Source organism: Nestor notabilis, unplaced genomic scaffold (assembly GCF_000696875.1).
Source record: "Nestor notabilis isolate BGI_N333 unplaced genomic scaffold, ASM69687v1 scaffold27777, whole genome shotgun sequence".
Classification (NCBI taxonomy): domain Eukaryota; kingdom Metazoa; phylum Chordata; class Aves; order Psittaciformes; family Psittacidae; genus Nestor; species Nestor notabilis.
Window position 1 is genome coordinate 3,179 of NW_009936442.1, and position 23,068 is coordinate 26,246.

General features: G+C 44.8%; 1 protein-coding gene across 1 annotated transcript; it reads left to right on the plus strand.

Annotated features, from left to right (window-relative positions):
• The first annotated feature begins 2,591 nt into the window (after positions 1-2,591).
• On the plus strand, positions 2,592-22,972 carry THSD1 (thrombospondin, type I, domain containing 1). The gene is given in 4 exon segments (XM_010018359.1): positions 2,592-2,732; positions 8,028-8,993; positions 17,629-17,787; positions 21,609-22,972. Coding segments are annotated over 4 exon segments (2,547 nt in total). The 5' UTR covers positions 2,592-2,674.
• The last annotated feature ends 96 nt before the right edge of the window (positions 22,973-23,068 follow it).

The following is a 23,068-nucleotide window of genomic DNA, read 5'->3' on the forward strand; positions in this document are numbered from 1 at the left end:
CTGCAGGGAAGGAGAGGTGAAGGGGTGTGTTTGAAAATACTATGCCAGAAACGGGGCAGCAATTCTTGCATTCAAAACTGCTATTAGAATTGATCTAGCGAAGGTACAAAAGCTCAGGGAGGCTTCCTGGAGGCACTTTAATCAGAGCTTTGTTCAAAGGCAGGGCTGTGTTGCAGCTGTACTGAAGAAGCTGTATGTGAGGTGGGAGGGCTCCCGCAGCAATGCAGCGATGGCAGAGGCTTGTAGAGGGTGAAGTAGCCCCGGGCTAGGCTTCCAGAGGTACCTGATCTCACTAATTGGAAGTTAGTTTTGGTACTGTTTCAAATACTCCAGTTCTAGCCTGGGTGTTGCCTGCAGTGCTCGCCGGAGTCTTTTTCCCAAGCAAGCCAAGATAACACAGAGGGGAAGGGTAAGAGGGAAGGAGGTTTTGGTCTGACAAATGATCGGCATTACCAAAACACCCAAGGGCCCTGGCGCTGCGCTCTGTCTGCAAGCTTGGTTAGAAAGAGTCTCTGTCCTGAAAAGCCTGTACTATAAATACAGAGCGGGAGAGATGGGGTGGGAAAGAGGGGAGCACATTAATGCTGCAGTCTGCTGACATGGTATGTCTGGCGAGGGCAGGAATTGGAACAGGAGTCGGGTCTCCTGTGCCTCCCACCAGCACCCTGTCTCATGAACCATGCTGCTTTTCCCTTGGTCGGGCTGATGTGCAAATTAAGATGTAAGGCAACTATCTCGAGAGTACTCTCCTACACAGGCTTTTCTCTCTCTTCCCGAGGATTTATTCTCCCATCCATAGCTTCTCTGCAGTGTGTCACTCATTAGAGTGAGATTAGGATTATTTGAATTTCACCTGTCAGTGTGTGACGCTCTGAAAGAAGTGTTTGTAAAAGCCATTTGAAAAATACACAGCTGGGAAGGTTGAAATGGAAAGGACCCATTAAATCAGCCAGCACAGTCATGGTTGTGGCCCACAAAGCATTTTTCCCCTCTTTATTTCAGGGCAGTGTACAGCAATACTGCACAATTCACACTGTTTTCCTTGAGCAGTTATGCTAGAGGGCAAGGCATCTATCACAATTATTGTCTTTTTTAAATGAAACCTGCTTTTTCTTCCTTGGGCCACTTTGGTTCTTTGTTTTGACTAACTGATGAATGATCAGTAACGACACAGGACAGGAACGCTGTGCGCGCTGCCCGTACCCTGGGAGGCAGGCTGGTTCGCCACCACCCTCTGCTAGCAGCCCGCCCTGTCTTGAGGCATAAGATTTGTCTTCCTGTAATTTGTGGCATATCAAGTGAAATTGTGGGTGGTGGCGGTATCACTGCCCCTATCTAATGCTTTCTGGAGCCTTGTCAAGTTCCTGGACCGGATGATGATTATTCCCTTCGGATACGTACAGCTATTATTGTAATGGGCTTCTACTGAGCAAAGCCATGCTGTTAGTCTTTTCTTAGAAATTATTCTCTCCAGCCACTTGGAACAGAGAGCAGTTTAAAAAGCTTTCAGATAACACATCTGCTGTCTCTTAGTTCTACAAGTCTAGCAATGTAATTGTTGAAATATCTCATTTGTGATTCCTAAAGACATCTTTGCCATACCTGGTTTCTACGTTTTGCCTTTATGCTCTGCAGTTTTTTTCGCTCCTAGCTCCTGCCTGCTCCAGTGCCAGATTTCTCTCATAAAATTAGGTTGTAAACTTAATGGAACAAGAACTTGCTTGCATGTTTGCGTGACGGTGAGTGAAGTAGGACTGACTTGCTGGTGCTCCTGTACAATACAAAAAAGCAGTTCTTGTATTTTGAGAATGGTTCCCCTGAGGTAGATCTTCTCTTTTTAGATTCTTCCCTACTTCTGTTTCTGAAGCAAACTATTGGTTTTGCTGCTACCATTGTGCTTCCAACCTGTTTTATGTGATTGTTACGAGACCCATAAAAACTAGTTTAAAGCATATGGACATAAAATCGTGAAATTTGCCAAAAAGAACTCTATTTTTTTGGCTTCGCTAAGGCTACAGAGAATATAAACTTTAAAAATGATGGAGGAAAAAGTGGTAGTTAGCACCTTCTCCATCCAATCAGTCTGAATGACATAGAAGGCAGTTATAGATAACTGAATATATTGCTGAATAATAGGGCAGTTTGGGGACCAGAATGGTAGTTTTCTAAGTCTCTCTCATGCTTGAAAGCAGTTAACAGTGATGTGAATTCTGTAGCAGCAGTAAATCTCCAATATTTATATGTGCCAAAGTTAGAGTTATATTTTGTGTGAAATACTTGTTATTTTGCTGTCGGGAGTCTTGATCTTAAACTAAAACATGCACAGCAGCAGTTACTGCAGTACAAAGGCAAATTGTCGTGACGTGTCTTTGTTTTTCTGGCCCAGGAGCTGACATTTCAGGAGGGAAAGTTATTGTACAGTCAATTGTAGTTGTGCTTATTCAAATCCATTGGTACAGTATTAGTAATTGCTAAGTAAATGGAAGATAAGTGTTGATTAATAGTCTGGGGTTTTGGCTTATTGGTGGGATGTCTTCCTTCTTGTATTTTATGAAGCAAAGTCAATACAGCTGTAATTTCTAAACTTTCAGGTGTTGTTGGGAAAAAGGTGCCTGCACTTTGGAGCTGAAGAAGGACATGAGGAGTAAAAGGACCTGGGCTCTCACTGGTCAGAATGAAACAGATGTTGAAAGATTTTTCAAATCTATTGTTAGTAGTGCTCTGTGACTATGGTGAGTATTACAGCTACCGAGGGAAACCAAGATGAGTATTCACAAGGTGGATTTGGATGGTACTGTTTCCAGGTATTGGCTGAAATCAGATGCCACAGCAGCCACTTCTGATATGCACAGAATAGAGTCTAGATCTTAAGAACTTGTGTAAACTGCCCCTTTAGATCAGGGTGGCAGGAACCTTTCCTGCTCTGAATTTGCTTAGAGAAATAAACAAGATAAATGAACAGATTTCTGTGGGCGCCGTTGAGGAACTGGCTGTGTTAGAAGCAGGGACTGGAACTCTGCTCTCTTGTAAGACTCATGTTTCATAATATTTAGTGAACATCATGGAAGACAGACCTCTTAGGTGTCCATACCAGGATGGGTGGAACTGTGCCATACAGCTGCCTGTTTCTCACCATTGACTATAAAATGAACCTGTGATGGTCTGCTGAAATGCAAGCATCTACAGTACAGGCAACCTCCTATGTCTGAGTGAACCCCCATCTGATGGGACTAAGCAGCCATTTAGAGAACTTTGGAGAACAACAGAGGTTTCTTTCCTCTGACAGTACAAGAAGTAAAAGGATGGTATTTGTACTCATTCTATTTTACTCATGTAAAATTAGGCAGCTAGTCAGAGGCAGTTTCCTATGAGTAGTCCACACACAAGTCCGCACATCTTGAAAGCAGCTCTAAACCATCTGCAGTCTGAGATGTGTGGAATGAAAAAGCACCCTCTTCTCACCATCAGCTGCCAATGAGGGAGATTAAACATCTTAAGTTCAAGTTAGGTAACTGTAAGTTATCTACAAGCTGAGGATCATTCTATGCATGGTATCTTGTCTTTTTCAAGAATGCTCTAAGTAGGAAATAGATTTGCAAATGGAATTAATTCCTTATTGCACAGTGAATGAGAAATTTTGAAAATGGGACTCCATTCCTAAATAATAGATACGTTTTTGAAAATTACATTCCTAATTTAAAAGAAGGCATTGTTCTGACAACTGCAGTACATTGTCAAACCATGATAAAGGATTAAGCCATGCATTGTTGAAATGTCAATAGCATTTAAAAAAAGAAGGAAAAAGGATTGTTTAGTCCCCACTTATGGAATGAGCTGTGGTAGCAGGTAGTTCACACGCCAAAAGGCTGAAGATGTCTTACAAGGGAGAGAAGTGGACCAAAAATATGTGCAGTTTGTTCTCCTTGTAATAAGTGAGAAAAATCTGATTATAGGTAATGACTCAATACTAAGTATACTACTTATGCCTCTGTGCTTGCTCCCTTTACTCTCTGGAGCAAGGGATCACTAGAAGGTGTAAAGAAGCTAGAATTGCCATATATTAGGTGAACTAAAATTTCCAGTAAAAGTGGAGGCATTTGTCTCTGGCTTTTAGTACCATTTCTTCTTTTAATACAACAAAGTTAACTAGCAAGGTTAGGAATGCTGCGCTGAGTGGGGAACACGGTGAAGGTAAGTATTAAATTCACATAACCTGAAAAGTGAAGTGAATGACTGCAATATCCACTGGTGAGCCAGTCCTGTAGGCATTCACAACTATTTGACTCAGAGGTAAAAGCTATTATTCCTAAACTTTATAGAGCGTGGCACAGTAAGTAATTACAAGGTGCGGTTAAAGATCTAAATCTCTTCTGCAGACTTTAGGTGCATCATCTTTTGCCTTATTTCCAGTTAAAGAGTAGTCCATAGTTCAGAAAACTACTTCCAAACAGTTCTGCTTATACACATGTGTACAGTTTTCAGATAACTATTTCACTCATACACTTCTCTGTTTTGGACCAAGACTATTTTTCAAATGATTCAGTATGCTCTGGAAAATTACTGTAATGCTAACCCCCCCCAACACACAACAAAGCAGTATTCTCATTTCTTATCAGTTTTTCTGATGTGTTTGTTCTTAGCTCTGTGCTACTAGTGGCTGACAAGCCAACAGCACAACCCAAGTTGGCTTAAACACTGTTAAAAATAAATAAATATCATAATAGCATGCTCCAGTAATTCTTCTTGCTCTTCAGTGAGAACAAAGATTTTCCTTTTGATCTTTCTAAGCGTGAGTTCTTGCAAAGACTCCTCTGGCACTTTGTTGGCACCACAGCCAGGCTCCATTCAATGGCAGACCATTGTAATGACAACCAAAAATATACAAATGCATTGAAAGCTACCCATTGACTGGCTGTCCAAACAACTGGGACTGAATTTTGGCATATGGCACAGTCATGCACTCAGAGTAGGCTGGAGGGCAGCTGAAGGAGCTTGCCTTTTGGAGCATCATGAAAAACTGCTACATGGGCTGTCCAGGAGTGCCAAGTTCTTGTGTTATTAACCAAAGATGTGGAAAAAGATGCTGTGAACTGGGGTGCACCAGCCAGAGCTCTGCAGTGCTGCAACAGCATCCTCCTGTAATGCTCACTTTCCTCACTTCCTAGGTGATCTGCATGAGGGTTGATGGGAGCTGGCCTCTCTTCAGTCCTCCTGCACACATACACAGTGGTGTTACTTCTAATCTGAGCAATTCCAAATAAAAAAATAGTGCAGGAGAGTCAAAGCAGTTGTAAAAGAGAGTAAGGACAGTGGATAAATAGTCACAAACACTGATACTTTTCATTACTATCCCTTGAACGTTTTTGCTGTAAACTTAAAGCCTGAAGTTGAAATTTTTCATTACGAGTTTTTGCCATGGTCTGTTTTCTTTTTTTCCCTATAATATTTTGGCTAAGTTGAATCCACATGATTCCTCTGTAGAAAAATAGATCATTTTGCCCATGTTCAAAGAAACAAAACCCCAACAACTTGCAGCCATTTCACTGGGAAACACAGCTGTGGGAACTTCATGCTTGTTACAGTACTCACAGTGGCCTGGGACATGCTTTCTGCTGTCCTTATGAAGATTTGCCCAGACTTGGTCCAGATGTAAGTCCTTGCAGATGAGTTAGTTATGAAGTTCTCTGAAGGAATGAGCATGCCCCAACTCCTGCTGCCTCCTCTTGCCAGCCCTATGCAATACTGTTTGTGCTGCAGCCTACGGCAGCAGAGTTTCCCCCATATTTGTAATATTGGTCTCTAGAGTTGCTTATCCTGTGCTCTCTGCTGTCATGCTGGCAGTGAGCAAGGAAACTTGCTGGAATTAAGGAACAGCAGAAGGTAGAAGAACTATAAGACAAGGAGACAAAGGCAGGAGCTTGGAGAACTGTGGTAATGGTAATGGAGTTAGGGTAGTACCCAGAAGATAGCGACAGTAGGTGATGGTAGGAGCAGGACTGGAAAATATGAGCAGGCACAGGTGACAAAACCAAAACATGAAGATCAAGGCAGATATGTTGCTGGGCATAGAGTGCCTTTTTCCATAGGTATTTAGGGTCTGTTTCCTTCTCTCTGTCTGAGTCGAGATCAGGTTTGCTGTGATGCCATGTGCTCGCCACAACTGGGACCAAGTGGGATCCTGCTTTGGATGTCTGAAGGGCTGTTGTATTTGAAATCAGATCCTGGGTTTCTCAGGGCATTCACAGTTAGTTGATACTTGACAGTTTTCACCTTTGTGCCTGTGCCTTGTTTCCTAACACACAAAACAAGAGTAGTGACATCCTCTCTTCTTTCAGGGATATTGGAAGGATAAATTCAGTAATGTTTCTAATGCACTAATATACTGTGATAAGAGCACAATAGAAGATTCCATGGGGGAAATGAATAATTCTGTGTTATCAGGATGGGGTTTGGATGGTGAGCAGTCAATAATACATGGGACCACCCATGGAAGAATGAGAACAAAAGAGCCCTCTGGTAATGAGCACCATCCATGTGCCAAATGCAGCAGCATCTTGTAGAAAGGCAAATTAAAGACTGAGTTATAGTGCATATATGTAAGAGTATATGCATGATTTATGTGTAAGGCTGTGCATGCCACCTTCATTTGGACTTCATGGATGTGGTTGGAGCTGGTTATTTTAAGGATGTGTTATAGCTGGTGGTGAGTAATGGGCTCTTTTAGTGCACACTGTTCCTCACCCTGATGTAAATGTCTGTAGCTGGTCAGATGAATGTCTTCCTGAGAAATTTTCCCTACTGTCAAGAAAGTGAATCCGAAGTGACTAACTCAAATTGAAGCTTAGAGTAGTAGGCGTCTAATATTAAGTGAGATGAGTCCTGCTACTCCTGACTGCTGAGTGCTTGCCTTGGCAATTGCAGTGTTTTTCCAGCAAAGCTGTCTTTGAGGTAATCTTAAGACGTGTAATAGATTTAACAAGTCCAAGTATTGTTAGTTGATACTACTTATGAAAGGATTGCTTTAACTGAAGTTTTACACTTCCGCAGGATGTTCCGTCCAAGATTCAGAAGCCTTTTCCCAGACAATTAATTAAATAAAGAAGTCACATAGTGCATTCTGTCTATGGAATAGATGTGTGCAGTTCCCATTTTTCAGATAAGCTTTCTGTGCCTGAAATCCCTAAGTTTCAAGCAACACAGGAAAGCTAGCTCAGCTGAGAAGGGAAGTGTGATCTTCCCAATCCGTTGCTTTAGATATCATCTCTCCCCACTAGTTATAGCACATCTCAGTATAATTTGGCAACTTGCACAAACATGGTCATGCAAGAAGTGCATGTAGAAAAAACTGCACCATTTATAATGAAATGATGTCATTTGGACATGTTGCGCCACATCTAAGACAAGAAAAGTGCTGCAGTCACGATCCCTGTTATTTTCAGCTCTCTCACTCAAGTGACTGCGATGCAAATGAGCAAAATGAAAGATTCATAAGACAGAGCAAGAGAGGAGGCTTCAAAAAGCATCATGCAGACTTCTTTATTTAATTTGGGGGACATTTTCATGTTTCTGTCTTAAGACACTACTATGCTTTTTTTGCTAAATTATACCTAAAGTAAGTGGAACAACAGTAAGGCCTCTGTGAAGTGGACTTTAAGAATTGGTAAGTAAAAGAAGTCAGGAAGTCTGAGAATCTGTCCCGATGAGTGAAGTTTTCTGTGAATCTTCTGGGTTGTGGGTTTGGAGGTGGGGATTTTTTAACCTTGTTTTAACCTTCTTAACCTTGAGCAGGTTACTGCAGTGGGCTCTGAGCTGCAACAAACCACATCCCTAGACAAAGGAGAGGTGGTGAGCTTTAACTGCTATAGCTAGGGCCTTTTTTTGTGTGTGTGAACTGATTGAGTTTAAAGTGCTTGAGAACCACTTCTAAAATATCCACTTTATAAATCTTTGTTTTCTTCTATAAAATAGATGAACAATCAGTTGTCTCTTTGATTCTTAATACTGTTGTGAAACTGTTTTCCTTTCAGTTCTTGGTGAAGTGGAGTATCTCCTGTTGGAGCGTCCGGGTCATGTAGCCTTCAGCAATGACACAGTGTCTGTGAAGTATCAGTACTCTAGTGGTGGTAATGTGTCAGCAGAGCATCTGTCCATCCTATTGCTGGATGCCAGCACCAACAAGATAATTGCAAGAAAACAGCTTCCATCAAATCAGTCCCAGGGGAAGGTAGAGTTTGAGTGCTTCCATTTCAAGAGTGCTGGGAACTTCTTGTTCAGAATGGTCTCTCCCAGCGATAACAGCAGTGCTGCCCAGTGGAGCAGAAGCAGCATGTCCACCCTCCATGTGGAATGGCCTGTGTTTCACATTGATTTGAATAAGAGTTCAGAGGTGCTTGGGAGCTCCCTTCAGGTTGGACTTTTTACAAATGAGCAGCTGTGTGCCATGAACGAGACAGTGGTCTCACTGGATGTGATATTCACCAGCACCCTTTATGAATTCGGAAGAGTAAGCTCCGAGGAGACTCTGGGCATTAGAACTAGCAAAGAAATCCCACTCTCTAGATCCCAGTGGGTAGAGTTTGATTGCCCACCTGTTAGTCAAGAAATATACATCACTGTGTTACTGAAATCGTTAGAAACACATTCCATCATTGCCTCCATAGGACCTATAGATCTTCTCCACAAATTTGGATACAGACTGATTGTGGCACCAGAAGCAACATGCAAAACCTTGGTTCAGGTCTTCATAGTCTCTCCACCATGCACTTCTATCAGTGGAAAAATTGTTGTCTATAAAGAGGCTCTCAAGCAACCTACTCAAAGAGCAACCTGGCTGTATGAAAACACCCTTCACCCAGGAGACAACAGGACAGAATTTAACTGCACTTTGTTTGATGTGGGGAAGAACAAATACTGCTTTGACCTCTTTAATTTCTCAAACCGAAGCCTTTTCCCAACAAGAGTTAAGGAGTGCATGACCATCCAAAGGAACATGGGTTTGTACTGGTGTTTGTCCTCTTTTAGTCAAAATCAGCACTCTTCCCAGTCAACATGGGTAATGATAAATAGGTTTGATTGTGGTGTCACCTACTGAATACTGCCACTTTTTTGGTCTCCTAAACCAGACAAGATAGGTGTAAATGTCATATGCAGATGGGAACAAGATGGAGCAGACTGCTATGTAGAGGCATACACAGGGACATTTGGTACCAAATGCTGTGGAGGTAGCTTATAACTGCACTAAGTTAACACTAACTACCAACCCAAACCATTTGGGGCATTCTGAATGATGTATCTCATCCAGGTAAAACTGAAACTTGGCCCTCTCAGTGGGGTAAGAAGCTACTGCAGTGGATCAGGCCCACTGGAGACACTAAAGGAAGGATTAGTCTTACCTATATCAAAGTGTCTAAAAGCCAAGGGTCCAGCACTGAGTAGTTGTCAGGCTTTTTAGTCAAAGGGACAGGGTGATTCATTGGTATAGAAGATACATGGGCTGAATCCTCACCTGGGTATCTTCTTCTCTAGCCCATTTGCTGTGGGAGTTGAGAGTTCTGCCTGTTAGGTACACAACATTTGGTGAGATGTATCAGGATTTGGCCACAGTGAAAGACACTGTCATATCACTTGGACGGGTTGCAGGCTTTTCAAGCAGCCTTTCAGGATATGACTCTGCAGACCAGGGTGCACTTTCTGACCCATCAGGCCACCTGGCAGATCATGGGTCACAGTAGTATAGCTAAACTTTTCCTCCCAGAAAAGATTAGAATTACACAAACTGCCAGCTAGGGGCAGTCTGTGCTTTTTATACAGTCCTTTGGACCATGACCAGGCATGGTCTGGGAGAGGGCTGCTTGGCAGAAGCTAGATCCAGGAGTATGAATGTGATCGTGTAATCACAAGGTAGAGCTTGAGCCCATTCCTCAGCCCTGTTTAAGGAACCATTTATACACTCTATTTCAATCTATGCATCTTACGCAGCTGTAGCTTCAGAGGTGGCAGTCCATGCTTTGGCAGAATCTGTAAATCACAGTAGCAGGGCAGAGGAAGCAGATGAGCCAAATGTCCTTCTCATCCCTCATTTGTGGGTGGCAACCACAGTGACGAAGGGGCTGTATGTGCACGAGGGGTTGGGTTGGGTTAGGTTGTGTTGCCTACACCCTGCAACAGAAGAGTAAATGTTCTCATGTGGAGCAGGCTTGTGTCAACAGGTAGTGTATTAGTCTTTCCCACCTGCACACTGCAAAGAGTTCGGGTTAAAAGGTTTGAGATATACACCATTTTGTAGACCTCTCCACCCTGGTCTCCCTGAAAAGGAAGTGCAAAAAAATCCCCAGTCGTTGCATTTCATGGGCAGGTATCTGAGTGGGATCAGCAGGAGACTAGGAGTGTAGGACATGCTCCATAGCACGCAGTCCAGACACAGCCTATCTTAATTAGGTTCCTAGAATCATATGGTCTTACATAAATGCTAAAACTGTTAGCTGTTTAATTAACGCTCTGTGCTAAAAATGACCTCTCTTTTCACCACATGCCAAACTCTGTACGTAGTTCTTAATCTTAACTTCCCATCTGCATTCTCTGTTGGCACTCTCTTTCTTCTTTTGGCATAAGAAAGCCTATCTAAAACTGAAAGCATATTGTTTGATTAATGGAGATAATTCTCAAGGAAAACGGAAGAGAGAATTCTAATTCTTTCTCTGTGCTTGGGTGGTATGTTACACTGATGTGATCTAGATAATTACCCCAGCAGATGAATACCTAGGACATGACATAGGTACGTTTCTGTGCCCAATATTTAACTGTTTTAATTGGTGAGATCCACCTTAAGCGATGACTCCCTGCAATCTGCTTTGTTTCCTTGGGTTCACCAATAGCACCATCCTTACAACTATAGTAGAAAGAATCAGGCTATGTCTGTGAAGAACAGAGTTGAGTCAATAGCTGCCGAGTTAGAAGTGTCACATCTACAAAGCCGATGAAAGCGAAACCGCGCTGCATAGCCGTAAATAAAATGTCAACCTGAAATTAATTAGTCTGCAGCACATCTGACTTCGTGCCTGTATCTGTGAGACTTCAAAGCCTGCAGGCAGCGTTTGAAAGGAGCCTGGTGTTCTGGGAGGGGTGCAGCAGCCTGAAGCCACAACTGGCAGAGCGAACCTGTGATGGCCATCTGCCTCCTGGCTGCTTTGGGAAGCCCTCTCCTGAGCCCTCACCCTGCTGCAGGGCACTGCAAGATGGTGTGCACAGACCCAGGCCCCTGATAGCTGCATAAAACATGTGGTTGCTGCATGACAGGCACTGCTCCTCAAGTCACTTCTTTTCTGCTTTGGACTACTTGAACTCACACAGTTTAAGGCAAGGAGAGGTGATAAATCCTCTAGTCTGGGCTCCTGTGCAACATGGGCCATCACTCTTCATCTAGTTGCCCTGGTTTTGAGCCCCATGGTTAGGTTTGGCATTTGACTGCCACTTATCCTCCAGAGAGTGATCCAGTCTTCTGTTGAAGGCACCACGAAACAGAGACCTCGGCTAATTTATCTCAGTACTCTGTACTCTGATTTTATTTTATTTTTTAAAAAAGGGAAACTGTTTCATAACTGAAGCTCATTTAGCTTCAGTCTTTAGTGACTAGCTCTTACTCTGCTGCTCTCTGCTAGATGAGACAGCTGTTTCCTATCCGCTGTCTTCCCCTGTGAAGGCGTTTGCACATCCAGATCATCTCAGTGCTTCCAGATTATCTCGGTGTTCTTTTTAATAAACTGAAAAAGACTGAATCTTTAATTGGAAGGCATTTTCTTCAGGACTTGATGATTTTTCTGGCTCTCTGGCTCCATTTCCATTATTTTAAACACTTCTTTTTATTTGACAGCAGGGGTACCAGCTTTGGGTGCTGTGTTCAGAAGTCCTCGCTGATCCTGCTTGAGCAGTACCACTACCCTTACCCATACCTCTGCTTTCATTCCACCAATTGCTTTAGCTGATTTTGCTATAACTTTGACCCTGTAAACTCCTGTTGAGCTGTTTTTGCATATGACCTTTTAGTATGTAGTCTGCCATCTTGGAGGTACAATTTGTATTCCTTCTTCCTACATTTTGTAATTTGCTGATATATGATCTACTTTGCTTGAGTTACCTAACACACAACTGCACTATCTACTTACCTTGTCACAGGAGTGACATATATTCTCAGTAATGGTTTTATCTTTGTTTTCGTGTCAACTAGGCAAGCATTGTACAGCGCTGAGCCTTATATTAATCCCTATGGAACCTATCCAGATGCATTTCCACTCGGTGATGGTTTTCTGTTGACAATTGCATATCAAATCTGTCACTCAGTTCTTATTTCATTAGTGTATGTTTTATTATTACGAAGCAGAGACATTGTCTTGTAAAAGATCAAAGCACCTAAATCATTATCTTCACCCAAACCCCAGAGGATGAGAAAGAAGATTATTTTGCCACACCCATTATTCCTAGATCAGGCATCAATTATATTCCTGACCCTTTGTCAAGCTTGCTCTTTACTCCTCATCCCAGTCAGGTTTAGTACAGGCTGTGGGAATCTGGCTTGTGTCTGGAGCAGGAAGAATGCTCCCAGTGGTCCTGAGTGGACCAGGGCAGCAGCTTCAGAATGAGTGTTGCAAAAATGCATGTGCTATGTAGGACTATGAATATGTGTAGTAAAGGTGGGCTGTGAGCCAGCACTTGTGCAGCTTTCTGTAGGCTCCCAATGGGAGAAGCTGTGAAAAAATAGCAGTGCAATGTGAGTCGCTTCATCTCAGTGGGGTGTAACTGTTTCACACTGGTGACTTCGGGAGGGTCATGCAGCTGATTTTTTCCCCTGTGTTTGACTGGCTTATTTGAATGTCAGAGGTAGGAAACACATCTTACCCAGCAACAGATGTGTTGCTGGCTCATTCCTTTCACTGCTTTATCTCGTGCTTTGCTCAAGTGGATTTTACTTGTCCCCAGCAGTGAAACCTCTGTACTCCTTAGAAGGCTGTTCCATGTCCTAGTCTGCATCCCATTTACAGAAACATATGGGATGACACTGGTAAAATTAATCAGTAAGGCTACAGCATAGAAACAGGCATATTTTCTTCATATTTCTGGTGTTAATTAACTTCATTTTACAGTTCTTTGTTATACTCCAGAGACTGTTTTCAACTTTGGTGTGAAGTCTTTCCTACTTGCCAACAGCAGAGATGAATTTTGTTCATCGACTTTTGCTGACTGTCAAAAAAAACCCCCTAGTGGGAGCCCAGCAGGGTATAAGAAGTGCAGTTGTTGCCTGCAGAGGAAAAGAGGAAGGTAGGGGAAGACCTTCTGAAGGGAAAAGTGGTCAGTAAGGGAGAAGAGGAGTAAGTGGAGTATCTAGAGGTCAGGCAGGGACACACAACTTCCGTGAAATACTTGCTCCCTGAGTAAGACTGTATGAATCAGACCTGCCTATCCATAGGAAAATCTGGAAAACAGCTCTATTGTCTGAATCTGCACCTGGCTTGCATTTATTTAGGAAAAGGCAGATGCAGGGAACCTGGGTATGGTAGGGTTGGTTTGTACCCCACCTCCTGTGTCACTGAATGCTTCTTCTCTACATCTCCAGCATTTGAAGAATAAATTGGGTCTGGGATAGCTCTTGGCTTCTGAAAAGAAATTTTTAGGCTGTGCCTTCACTTCTTAAAGACACCTGTTTGTGGGGAAAAGACTGCAATTTGCCCAGGCAGAGTCTAGCTTTTCTTCCTTTAAAGGGATACTGGTTGTTTAGTTGTCCAGGTTAGTAACCTGTTGGAGCATGCCACCATTTCAGTGCACCCAGGCTTCATTTCCATGGAAATAGAGAAACACAGAATGGGTGAGAAGGGTGTTTTCCCAGGTCTTATCCAAACACCAGTACAATGTGTGTATGCCCATTCCCAGGACCTAAAAGCTCATCTCAGCTTCCACAAATACTCTGCAATCCCCCAGACTAGTGTAGCTGTGCACATGAACCTGTAAATCATCAGTGGGTTTGTCCCATACTACTGGTCTTGTTGAAGGGCTTAGGACTATAATGTGTGTCAGGCTGAAAGGATGATGCTGAGCATCCCTCACTGACTGCGCCGTTGGCTAGCACTGCATGCTCAAAGTCTTATGAACACACAAATTTGCAGGGAGATAGTTATGCAGAGCAGCAATTAACACAGTTAATTGCATTTATCTTTCATGTTGGCAGATCTGCCAACTATCAGCTATGTCAAACTAACTCATTGGTTCGAGGTCTTTACGTCGATAATTGATTCCTCAATTCCATGTGGTAAAATTCACACTTCTTAGAGCTGGTTTGCAGTGCCCACCTTCTGGTTTCCCCCCGGCGCTTTGGATCTGTTTGTCGTAAATGGAGGTTAATCATTTCATTTCCTTGGGGGAGAATAAACTATGCTTCGCTTTCTTGTACATTCCGGTAATTGCAGGAGGTTGCAGAGCAAGTCACAGGAGTTTAAATCTCTGGTCTTTTCCTGGGAGCTGGAGCATTTCCTGCTCTCTGCTGGTTATGGCCCGTACTCTCAGCCCCAAAGCTATGGATGCCAAGTGTTCATGCTAAGGAGCTCCTGTGCCCTAGGTTGAAGGCAAAGTCAGTGAAAAGTGCCCTGGAGCAGTGGGCACATCATCGGTTTGACGTCAAGGTTATAAAATTACTCATCCTGAATGTTCTTGTACATTGAAGCCCACAGGCATCAGTGCGGAGGCTGCTGAGCACCCTCCACTATCACCAGTATTAGCACGGGAGGCAACTTAGAACCTTTCTGGGTCTGGCTTTATATCTGACTGTAATTAACAGAAGTTTAAAAGAGCAGGGAATATGGAGAGAGAGAAATTATGACAGGGACTCACCAAACTGCTCACATAAAGCAGTGTGTGAGAAGGTAGGTGCTTCTCCAGCTAGCCTTCCTCCCTCCCCCTGCCAGTGGTGAGTCTTTCATGATACTGGTATGAAGAAAAGTGTGAGGACATCCCCCAGTACTGTGATACCAAGAAGTCTTTTGAAGGAAGGATCAGTGAGCCCTTGACTTACTAATGATTATGGTATTTTTTTCTTGCTGCCCTTACTAATATCTCTGCTTACTAGCTGATGTGATTTTGCAGCTGTCCAGGGTTTGAGCTTTGAGGGACTCCTTATGCCAACAAACTTCCTCAGTTCTCCCCTCCTTGGCACCCTCCAAGTCCCTTTCCTCCTGACATCACACACTATCCAGTCTTCATAGAATCATAGAATGGTTACGGTTAGAAAGGACCTTAAGATTATCTAGTTCCCACCCCTCTGCCATGGGCAGGGACGCCTCACACTAGACCAGGTTGCTCAAAGCCCTGTCCAACCTGGCCTTGAACACTGCCAGGGGTGAGACGTGCACAACTTCTCTGTAGCAGCCTGCTCCAGTGCCTCACCACCATCACAGTGAAGAATTTCTTCCATATATCTAACCTAATTCTCCCTCGTTTAAGTTTGAGAGTTTTAAACAGACTCTCAGGTTTGAGAGAGCTAAACAAACGGAGTCGTGCTCCATTTCATGCTTTCCTGGGAACTGAGGTGGTTGCAAACTGGAGGAGAGGAGTAAGAACTCAGCCTGCCTTTGGGCTCCTCTTTCCTGCTTGTAGCAGCTCTTCAGCTCCAGAGACAGAAGGGTGAAAGTAGAGAGGTGCTTAAAGAACACAAAGTGAGAGAGAGCCTGAGATCACAGATACCGCAGTATTGTGGCAGAGTCAGTGATAAATAGCTGGGTCAGTCGCTGGGTGTTGTGTGGGCTTAAAACCGCAGCACCACCAGGGTGCCTCACCGTGCCCATCTCTACTCTGCATTAGGCAAGGCAGACACACTGGAACGTGCATGCACACAGATGTGCTGAATATGTGCCCACACATGCTTTACAGCCGTGGCTGACAGCACAAGGGTAAGCGCAAAACCTCTGGGCCCCATCCTGCAGTGCAGGTGAGTTCCTGCATGTGGGAGAGCAGCCCCCCTGGTTCTGTTACGCTGCTCGCGTTGACTGGCGTGTTCACAAAAATCTGTAGGACAGGGCCCAAAGCAGGTAATATTTCATGTTTATTAAAACACAGCTGTATTTATTTTTGTTAGCAACTTCAAATAACACACTATGAACAATACAGCAACCAATATAACAAGGGTCTAAAAGGATGCTGGGGAGGGACCCTTCATTAGGGACTGTAGTGATAGGACAAGGGCTAATGGGCTCAAACTTAAACAGAGGAGAATTAGGTTAGATATAAGGAAGAAGTTCTTCACAGTGAGGGTGGTGAGGCACTGGAATGTGTTGCCCAAGGAAGTTGTGAATGCTCCAACCCTGGCAGTGTTCAAGTCCAGGTTCGACAGAGCCTTGGGTGACATGGTTTAGTGTGAGGTGTCCCTGCCCATGGCAGGGGAGTTTGAGCTGGGTGATCTTAAGGTCCTTTCCAACCCAAACCATTCTATGATTCTATTCTGATTCTATGAAATCATAAAGCCATTTCCAACACTGTCTAGTCCTTTCACATCAAACCTTGGTCACTGATCAGGAGCTCAGGGGCAGCACCCTAGCAGCAAAGCAACTGTGTCATAAAATTAAAGATCATGACCAGTGTTGGCAGAAGCAATGCTATAAATTATTTGAAAGAGCAAACTTTAACAAACCCAATCAAGGTTTTTAGATTATTGTCTATTTAGCTGATTTTCCACTTTATCTGTGAGTGATGAAATGGAATTAAGAGTCTATTGTTTTTCTTTCTGTTACAACATAGGAAGATCCCCAGGGTTTTTGTCCTTTAAGATTGTACCTAGACTTGTGCATTAGTTTGGAGTTTTAAGCTGTGGTCCTGCTTCAGTGTCACAGCTGTCACATACAAGCAGGAGTGGTCCCTTTCTGTCCCTGGGTTCTTGCTGCTGTAAAGTTTGTGTGTTGAGCACTGGTAAGGATGTTGTCTAAGCAAAAGAGGGATTTCATTACACATTAAAAGATGATAATGTTTGAGGTAGTATGAGAACTTGCCTCCACTTAAAATAAATAAATGAACCGGCAAAATTTTGTCTCAAGTTAATTGCCAAACCATACGCAATAAAGCAGCAGAGACCTGGAAGCTGTCAAGTGAATGATTCAGTAACATGTCTGTGTGCTGAGAAGATAATAGAGAAAAACCAATATTGCCATTTCATTAGGCCTTGTAGGCTTATCCTCCTTTCACAGTCTCATAAATCAGAAGTAACTACACTTCAGTCAATGAAGTTACCCTGCTGTAGAAGCACTATTTGTCAGGCGGGAATTGGATGAATATATAAATTACTAACCCATTCCAAAGATTTGTGGATTTATTTCCATTTGCTGTGTTTCCAGGCAGCACCAGCCTGCCAGTTGGCTGACCTCTGTGTTGCTGGCTGGCACTGGAGTGGGCAAAGGAAAACAAAAAGTGGGAGTTTGCCCACACTGTGATGGGAGCAATAGCAGGTCCTTGGATGATGCTTGCTTCTTTTAGTGTTGCTGTTTGCATTGTTTGGTTGTTTACTGCTCTTTCTCTTAAATGAGAGAAGACAAATGGCTGTGTCTTTAAAGGTAAGGAAGCAGATGCATTCCTCATTGCTGTGAGCTTGTGTATTTGCAGAAACGTGGAGCCCATGGCAGCCCTGGAGCCCCTGCAGCGTCACCTGCGGGGATGGTGTCCGGGAGCGCTTCCGAGAGTGCCTCACCTCCTCCTCAGCCAAACCAGGCTGTGCTGGATCACCCAGGGAGACTTCCTTGTGTTCCCTGGAGGAGTGTTTGTGTAAGTATCTCTGCTGTCCTCTTCCCTGTGGTTGCATGTCTGCCCTAGCAAAAGAAAAGGGCCTGTTATTAGAAGGGCTTTGTAAAATGGAATAATTCTGGAGGGGTGTCACATTCCTGTGGTTGATGGAGTAGGGCAGGAGTCTGCATGCGTTTGTGAGCTGGAGATTGGGCTCCAAGGCATAAAAAGATTCTGGTATTCTGTGGGTGCCACGGAAGGGGTTCAAAATCTCCAGCATGGCCAGGGAGTGAAGAAAGACTGAATGAGAGATCTTGGGGCTAGCAGAACGTAGAATCAGAGAATGGTTTGGGTTGAAAGGTACCTTAAAGATCACCTAGTTCCAACCCCCAAGGATGGGGAATAGAAGGTGCCCAGGGACTGTGCAGGCTCCTAGTCTCCTAGTGTGGAGAACTGGAATGGAGCCAGCCAGAAACTGGGCAGTCTGGGGATGTGGGTAAGCTGTTGCCATGCTTGTGCCACTGAAAAGGGAAGGACAGCAGAGGGGGAGAATGTGTAGCTGGAGCAGGAAGAGGGCAGAACTACTTTTTTAATGGAGGTGTTGGCTTGAACCAGCTTCAAGGTGTTGAATGAAGGCCTCAGGAGTGTACAGGCAGGCCTGGAATGTGTTGTGGAGCACTGTAAGAAATGGGTTGGATTGAACAAAAGGTCAGGTGAAGGGAAAATATTAAAAATTATATTCCATCAAGCCAGGTATTGCATTTTGTCAGTGTTTGTGCAGCACGTAGGTTATTTTAACAGCTTGTTGTTAAAGTGTCTGATGTTTCTAATGACTGAAAAACGCTGGCCATGTGGGTTTGCTTATTTTGTAAATCCGCGAGTGTAAGCAGAGAGGAACAACTCAGATGTTTAGAGCCCCAGCTTAAAACTAATGCCCTGCTCTAGGCCTGGTTGTCTTCTCTGTGACAAACTCTGTCCAGCTGTTGTTGGCAGTAATGCCACCAGCGAAACACAGTGGGGTAGTTGGTGTTTTTGTAAAGCTGATGCTGAGCTGTGCTATTCCATGCCTGTGTTACCTGCGGGAGGGGTATGTCTGTAAGTACAGTACTTGGCTTGGCTCCTCTCTGGCTAGCTTCACCCCACTCCTCTGGAGCTCAGAGAGCAGTTCTGGTGCACAGAGTTCTCTGAGGGGGGTCCATCCATGTGGAGCGTGTCCTTGACACGTGGTTTGTGTATGCACCTTGGCTTAAGGTGCATGGAGGTGACTGGCCTCTCCTGTGCTTCTCAGAGGTGTTGCTTTTTCCATGCAGATGTACAGTTGTATAAGGCATATGATGGTTTTCAGAGAGGTCAGCCATCCTATGCATAGCCAGTGCACATGCCTGTGGCACTCTGGTGGGAGTTATACTCTCTGACATCACTCAGAAGGTCTGGAAAATCCTCACATTCCACCTAGGTCTCTGGGTTAATAAAGAAAGTTATATATATATTTTATACATAGGAAACACAGATGCACAGGAGGCCTGCGTCTGCATCCATTGCCGTGGGAACATCTGGAGGAATTGCCCCGCTTCTCTCTTGCACATGATTTCTAATCCTCCTGTTCCCACATCAGGCAGCTTTCTTTACAGAATCACCTGCAAGATTTCATCTCGTTGAATCTTAGGTTGCTCAAGAAGTGACTTGACACTGTGATCTTACAGTGTTCATCTGCTGCCTGATCTCCAGCTGGGAGTGTCACCCTTCCCACCCCTCAACTGTCTGCACCTTTCTGGAGCAGGCAAGCCTCCTTTTCAGCATAATTTACGTTTGCAGTCCTTAGTCCAGCAGATGGAGCAAATAGCTGAATAAATGAAACCAGCACACAGCCCAGGGGCAGAGGTACATGAGGTGGAGAGAGAGCAAACCTAAAGCAGTAAGTCCTGTTTTGAACCTTACTGTTTGCTAGCTGTTAGCTTTCTGTTCCAAACAATACAGCACAGTGTCCTGACACTCTTTAAAACAGAGTCTTTAAAAAATAACTGTAAGCAAACAGCACAGGGAGGAGGATGAGCAATGAATGAATTGCTCTGCTGCAGTGGTACTGAACAGGGCAAATGCTGGTCCTGCCTTCTTCGCTGGGGTCAGCGTGCTCACTCCCTGCTCCGGCCCCAGAACAGCAGCGCTCCATGCTCTGGCACAGTGACATTGGGCTGGATGAAAGTTTTAGAGATCCTCCAGTAACGATCCAGCAGGCATCGGTCTTGTTCTTTGAAATGATGCTGAGGTCTCAAGAGTGACATGAAGATCAAAGTGGATCCAATAGCAGGATTTTTCAAAGGGCTTGGGGCTGTCAGGTAGACCTGAGGTGAAGAAGAATCTCCTGCCCAACCAAGCACCCTGCACATCTGTTATCATAGCGACCTGAGACGATCTGGCCTGTGTCCATCAGTGCATCTGTGCATCATGCACACCCTCCTAATACCAGCTTTCTGTTGAATGAGTGTCCTTCTGAATTATGGGAAGAACATGGTATCAGCTTCCTGTTAGTCTGCAGGCGCATTTCCTATGCTTGGACAGTCACAGTGGTGCAGGCACCTGCCAAGTTTTACAACACACTTTCTATCACTCTGCTGTAAGGCTTTGAGTTCTGGATAAAACTGGAGACTGGGGCAGGGTTGTTAAGTGGTTCAGTTGGAGCTCACAGCTTCATAGCCAGCTCTTGTCAACTACAACTGAGCAGCCTTATCCTCCAACAGCATTTTCATGGCCTTACAGTGCTGATGTTTGGCCATAAGAAATTGGGGAGTGCTAACACACACTGAAATTAGTTGCTGGACCAATTCATCCGCTTTCAGCTGTGCTCAGGGCTGCCCCTAAAATGCTAGAGACCTAATGCAAAAAAAGAATTATTAATCTCTCCTTGGTTCAGCCATCTGTAATGTGGTGCAATGAGCAGGTGAGAGGTTTAAACAGGGCTGTGGAAAGATCTGTGGTGTTCATATTACAGGTTAGAATCATAGAATATCTCAAGTTCAAAGGAACCTATAGGAATCATCGAGTCCAACTCCCTGCTCCTTTCTGGACTACCTAAAACTAAACCATATGACTAAGAGCATCATCCAGATGCTCCTTAAACTTTTAAAAGGTTTAGTGCTGTGACTGCTTCCCTGGGGAAGCTGTTCCAGAGACCGACCACCCTCTCTGTGAAGAAAGGTCTGCAGAGTCTTCTTCCCTGTTTGAAGTCCCATCTGCAGACCACGACAGAAGAGTGTCAGTACTAGAATGCCAGGGGCACCAGAGCAATGGCCTTCTCAGCTGGGAGCTTACTGTGGCAGAGGAAGGTTCTGGCCTCTGAGGCTGTGGCACGAGGCAGCGGTGAAAGAAGCACCTTAGAAAAGTTACGCTGCCCCTGCTAGTGCTGCCTCTGTGCTCTTCAAACTCACTGCAATTCTTATACCCATTAAGCTCTCGTAAAAATAATTTTAAGGTGATACCCCAAGCACTAGCCTGGGTTGGGTTACTTCTATCCTTTTTATGGCACTTTTCACCAGGGGATCTTAGCGTACTTCACAAAGGAGGGCGAATAGTGTTATCCCATTTTACACCTATTTAGGAGTGCCTCATGGAAATGGCAGAACAGGCAGAAGTAATGATTACATTTAAAAGATCCGTGGGAGCCTTGGTTTCAAGTAAGTGGATCTGTTCCTGCCAGCTCGAAGTCATCAGTAATAAGTCATCTCCAATGAGCAAATTTTAATGGCAGACAACTTCCTGTACTGTGTTAACCGGTTATTTTTAATTTGTGGTAAGATATCCATCCTACAATACCAAAATGCTGATGACAGCGCAGCTCTGATAGACATGTGTGCTCTTTGTTACAGCTATGAAGCCTCCCACCCCACCTTCTGTCCAGCCGGGAGAGGACCAGAAAGCAAATAACATAGTCACCATCACAGGTATCTCCCTTTGCTTGTTCATCATCTTTGCCACAGTTCTCATCACCCTCTGGAGGAAGCTCTGCAGAGCTCAGAAGTGCAGCACCGCCGTGCGCCGGAACTCCGTCCATTCCCCTGGCTTCCGGAAGAACTCCGACGAGGAGAACATCTGCCAAGGCAGCAAGCAGCGGGACAGCTTTGCTGAGGGAGGGGACGCCCCTGTTAGCATTCCTCTGACCTACAGGCGAAGCCTCCAGTTTGCCCAAGAAGATGATGCCTCTGGAAGTGAGAACTTCCAGCCAAACGCCCAAAAAATAATCCCTCCGATCTTCAGCTACCGCCTGGCACAGCAGCAGCTGAAAGAGATGAAGAAGAAAGGCCTCACTGAGACCACCAAGGTGTACCATGTCTCTCAGAATCCCCTCACGGACACGGTTGTTGGTGCCACCACAATGCTTCCCCTGAGCGGAGAAAACCAAGAGGAGGCAGCAGCAAACAAATTTAGGATCAAATCTCCTTTTCTGGAGCAGCCAGCCAGTCAGCCCAAATTCCTGGGGGAAGGCTCTCACCCTAGGCTGGATTTCCCGTTCTCACAGCCCAATCCTGCAATGAGCCCTACCCAAACCTTGGTAAGAAGAGCTCATTTCAAGCACCAGGATAACAGAGGGGACTTGCCTGAGAGGGGCTGACAGTTCAGAAGAACAGCCAGTTTCCATGAAACTAAAAAGGCCAGGCCTTTCAGAGAGAGAAGCATGTCCACCCTCACCCCCCGGCAGACTCCTCTCTACAGCTCCAGGACCAGACCATGGGACCAGGGTTTGGAGGACAGGATGCGGCCAAAATCAAGGAACACTAATCCAACTGGTGAAAAGCTGGATCAGCCCCACAGCGCTGTGCCGGGGTGTGAACCACAGGGCCATGGCACAAAGTGCCACCACCGGGCAGGGCTCCCGGTGAAGAAGCTGGACCTGGTCACTGACCGCCAGCCTGCCGCTCAGGACAAGGCAGCTGATAAGCCTGAGCCCAGCCGGAGCAAGCGGGGCCCTTCGCCTAACCCCAGAGGCACGTGGCGGAAGGAAACGGGCTCAGCGGGAAAAGATCATTCCCAGAGAGGCCCAAGTGTAAGCCCTGCCCAGTACCGAAGGGACAAGTGCCAGAGCTTCCCCTTGGACCCTGAGTTTGCCTTTTATGATAATACTACTTTTGGCTTAACGGAGGCAGAGCAGCAGATGATCGACCTCCCGGGGTATTTCGGCTCCAACGAAGAGGATGAAACAAGTACTTTAAGCATTGAGAAGCTGGTGATCTGAGGGACTCATTGCAGCCCTGCAGGAGGGGTGTGAGCAGGAGAGGATCTGCAGGATCTGTTGGCTTCTGGTGGAAGGGGGCGCAAGGAATGGGGTTCC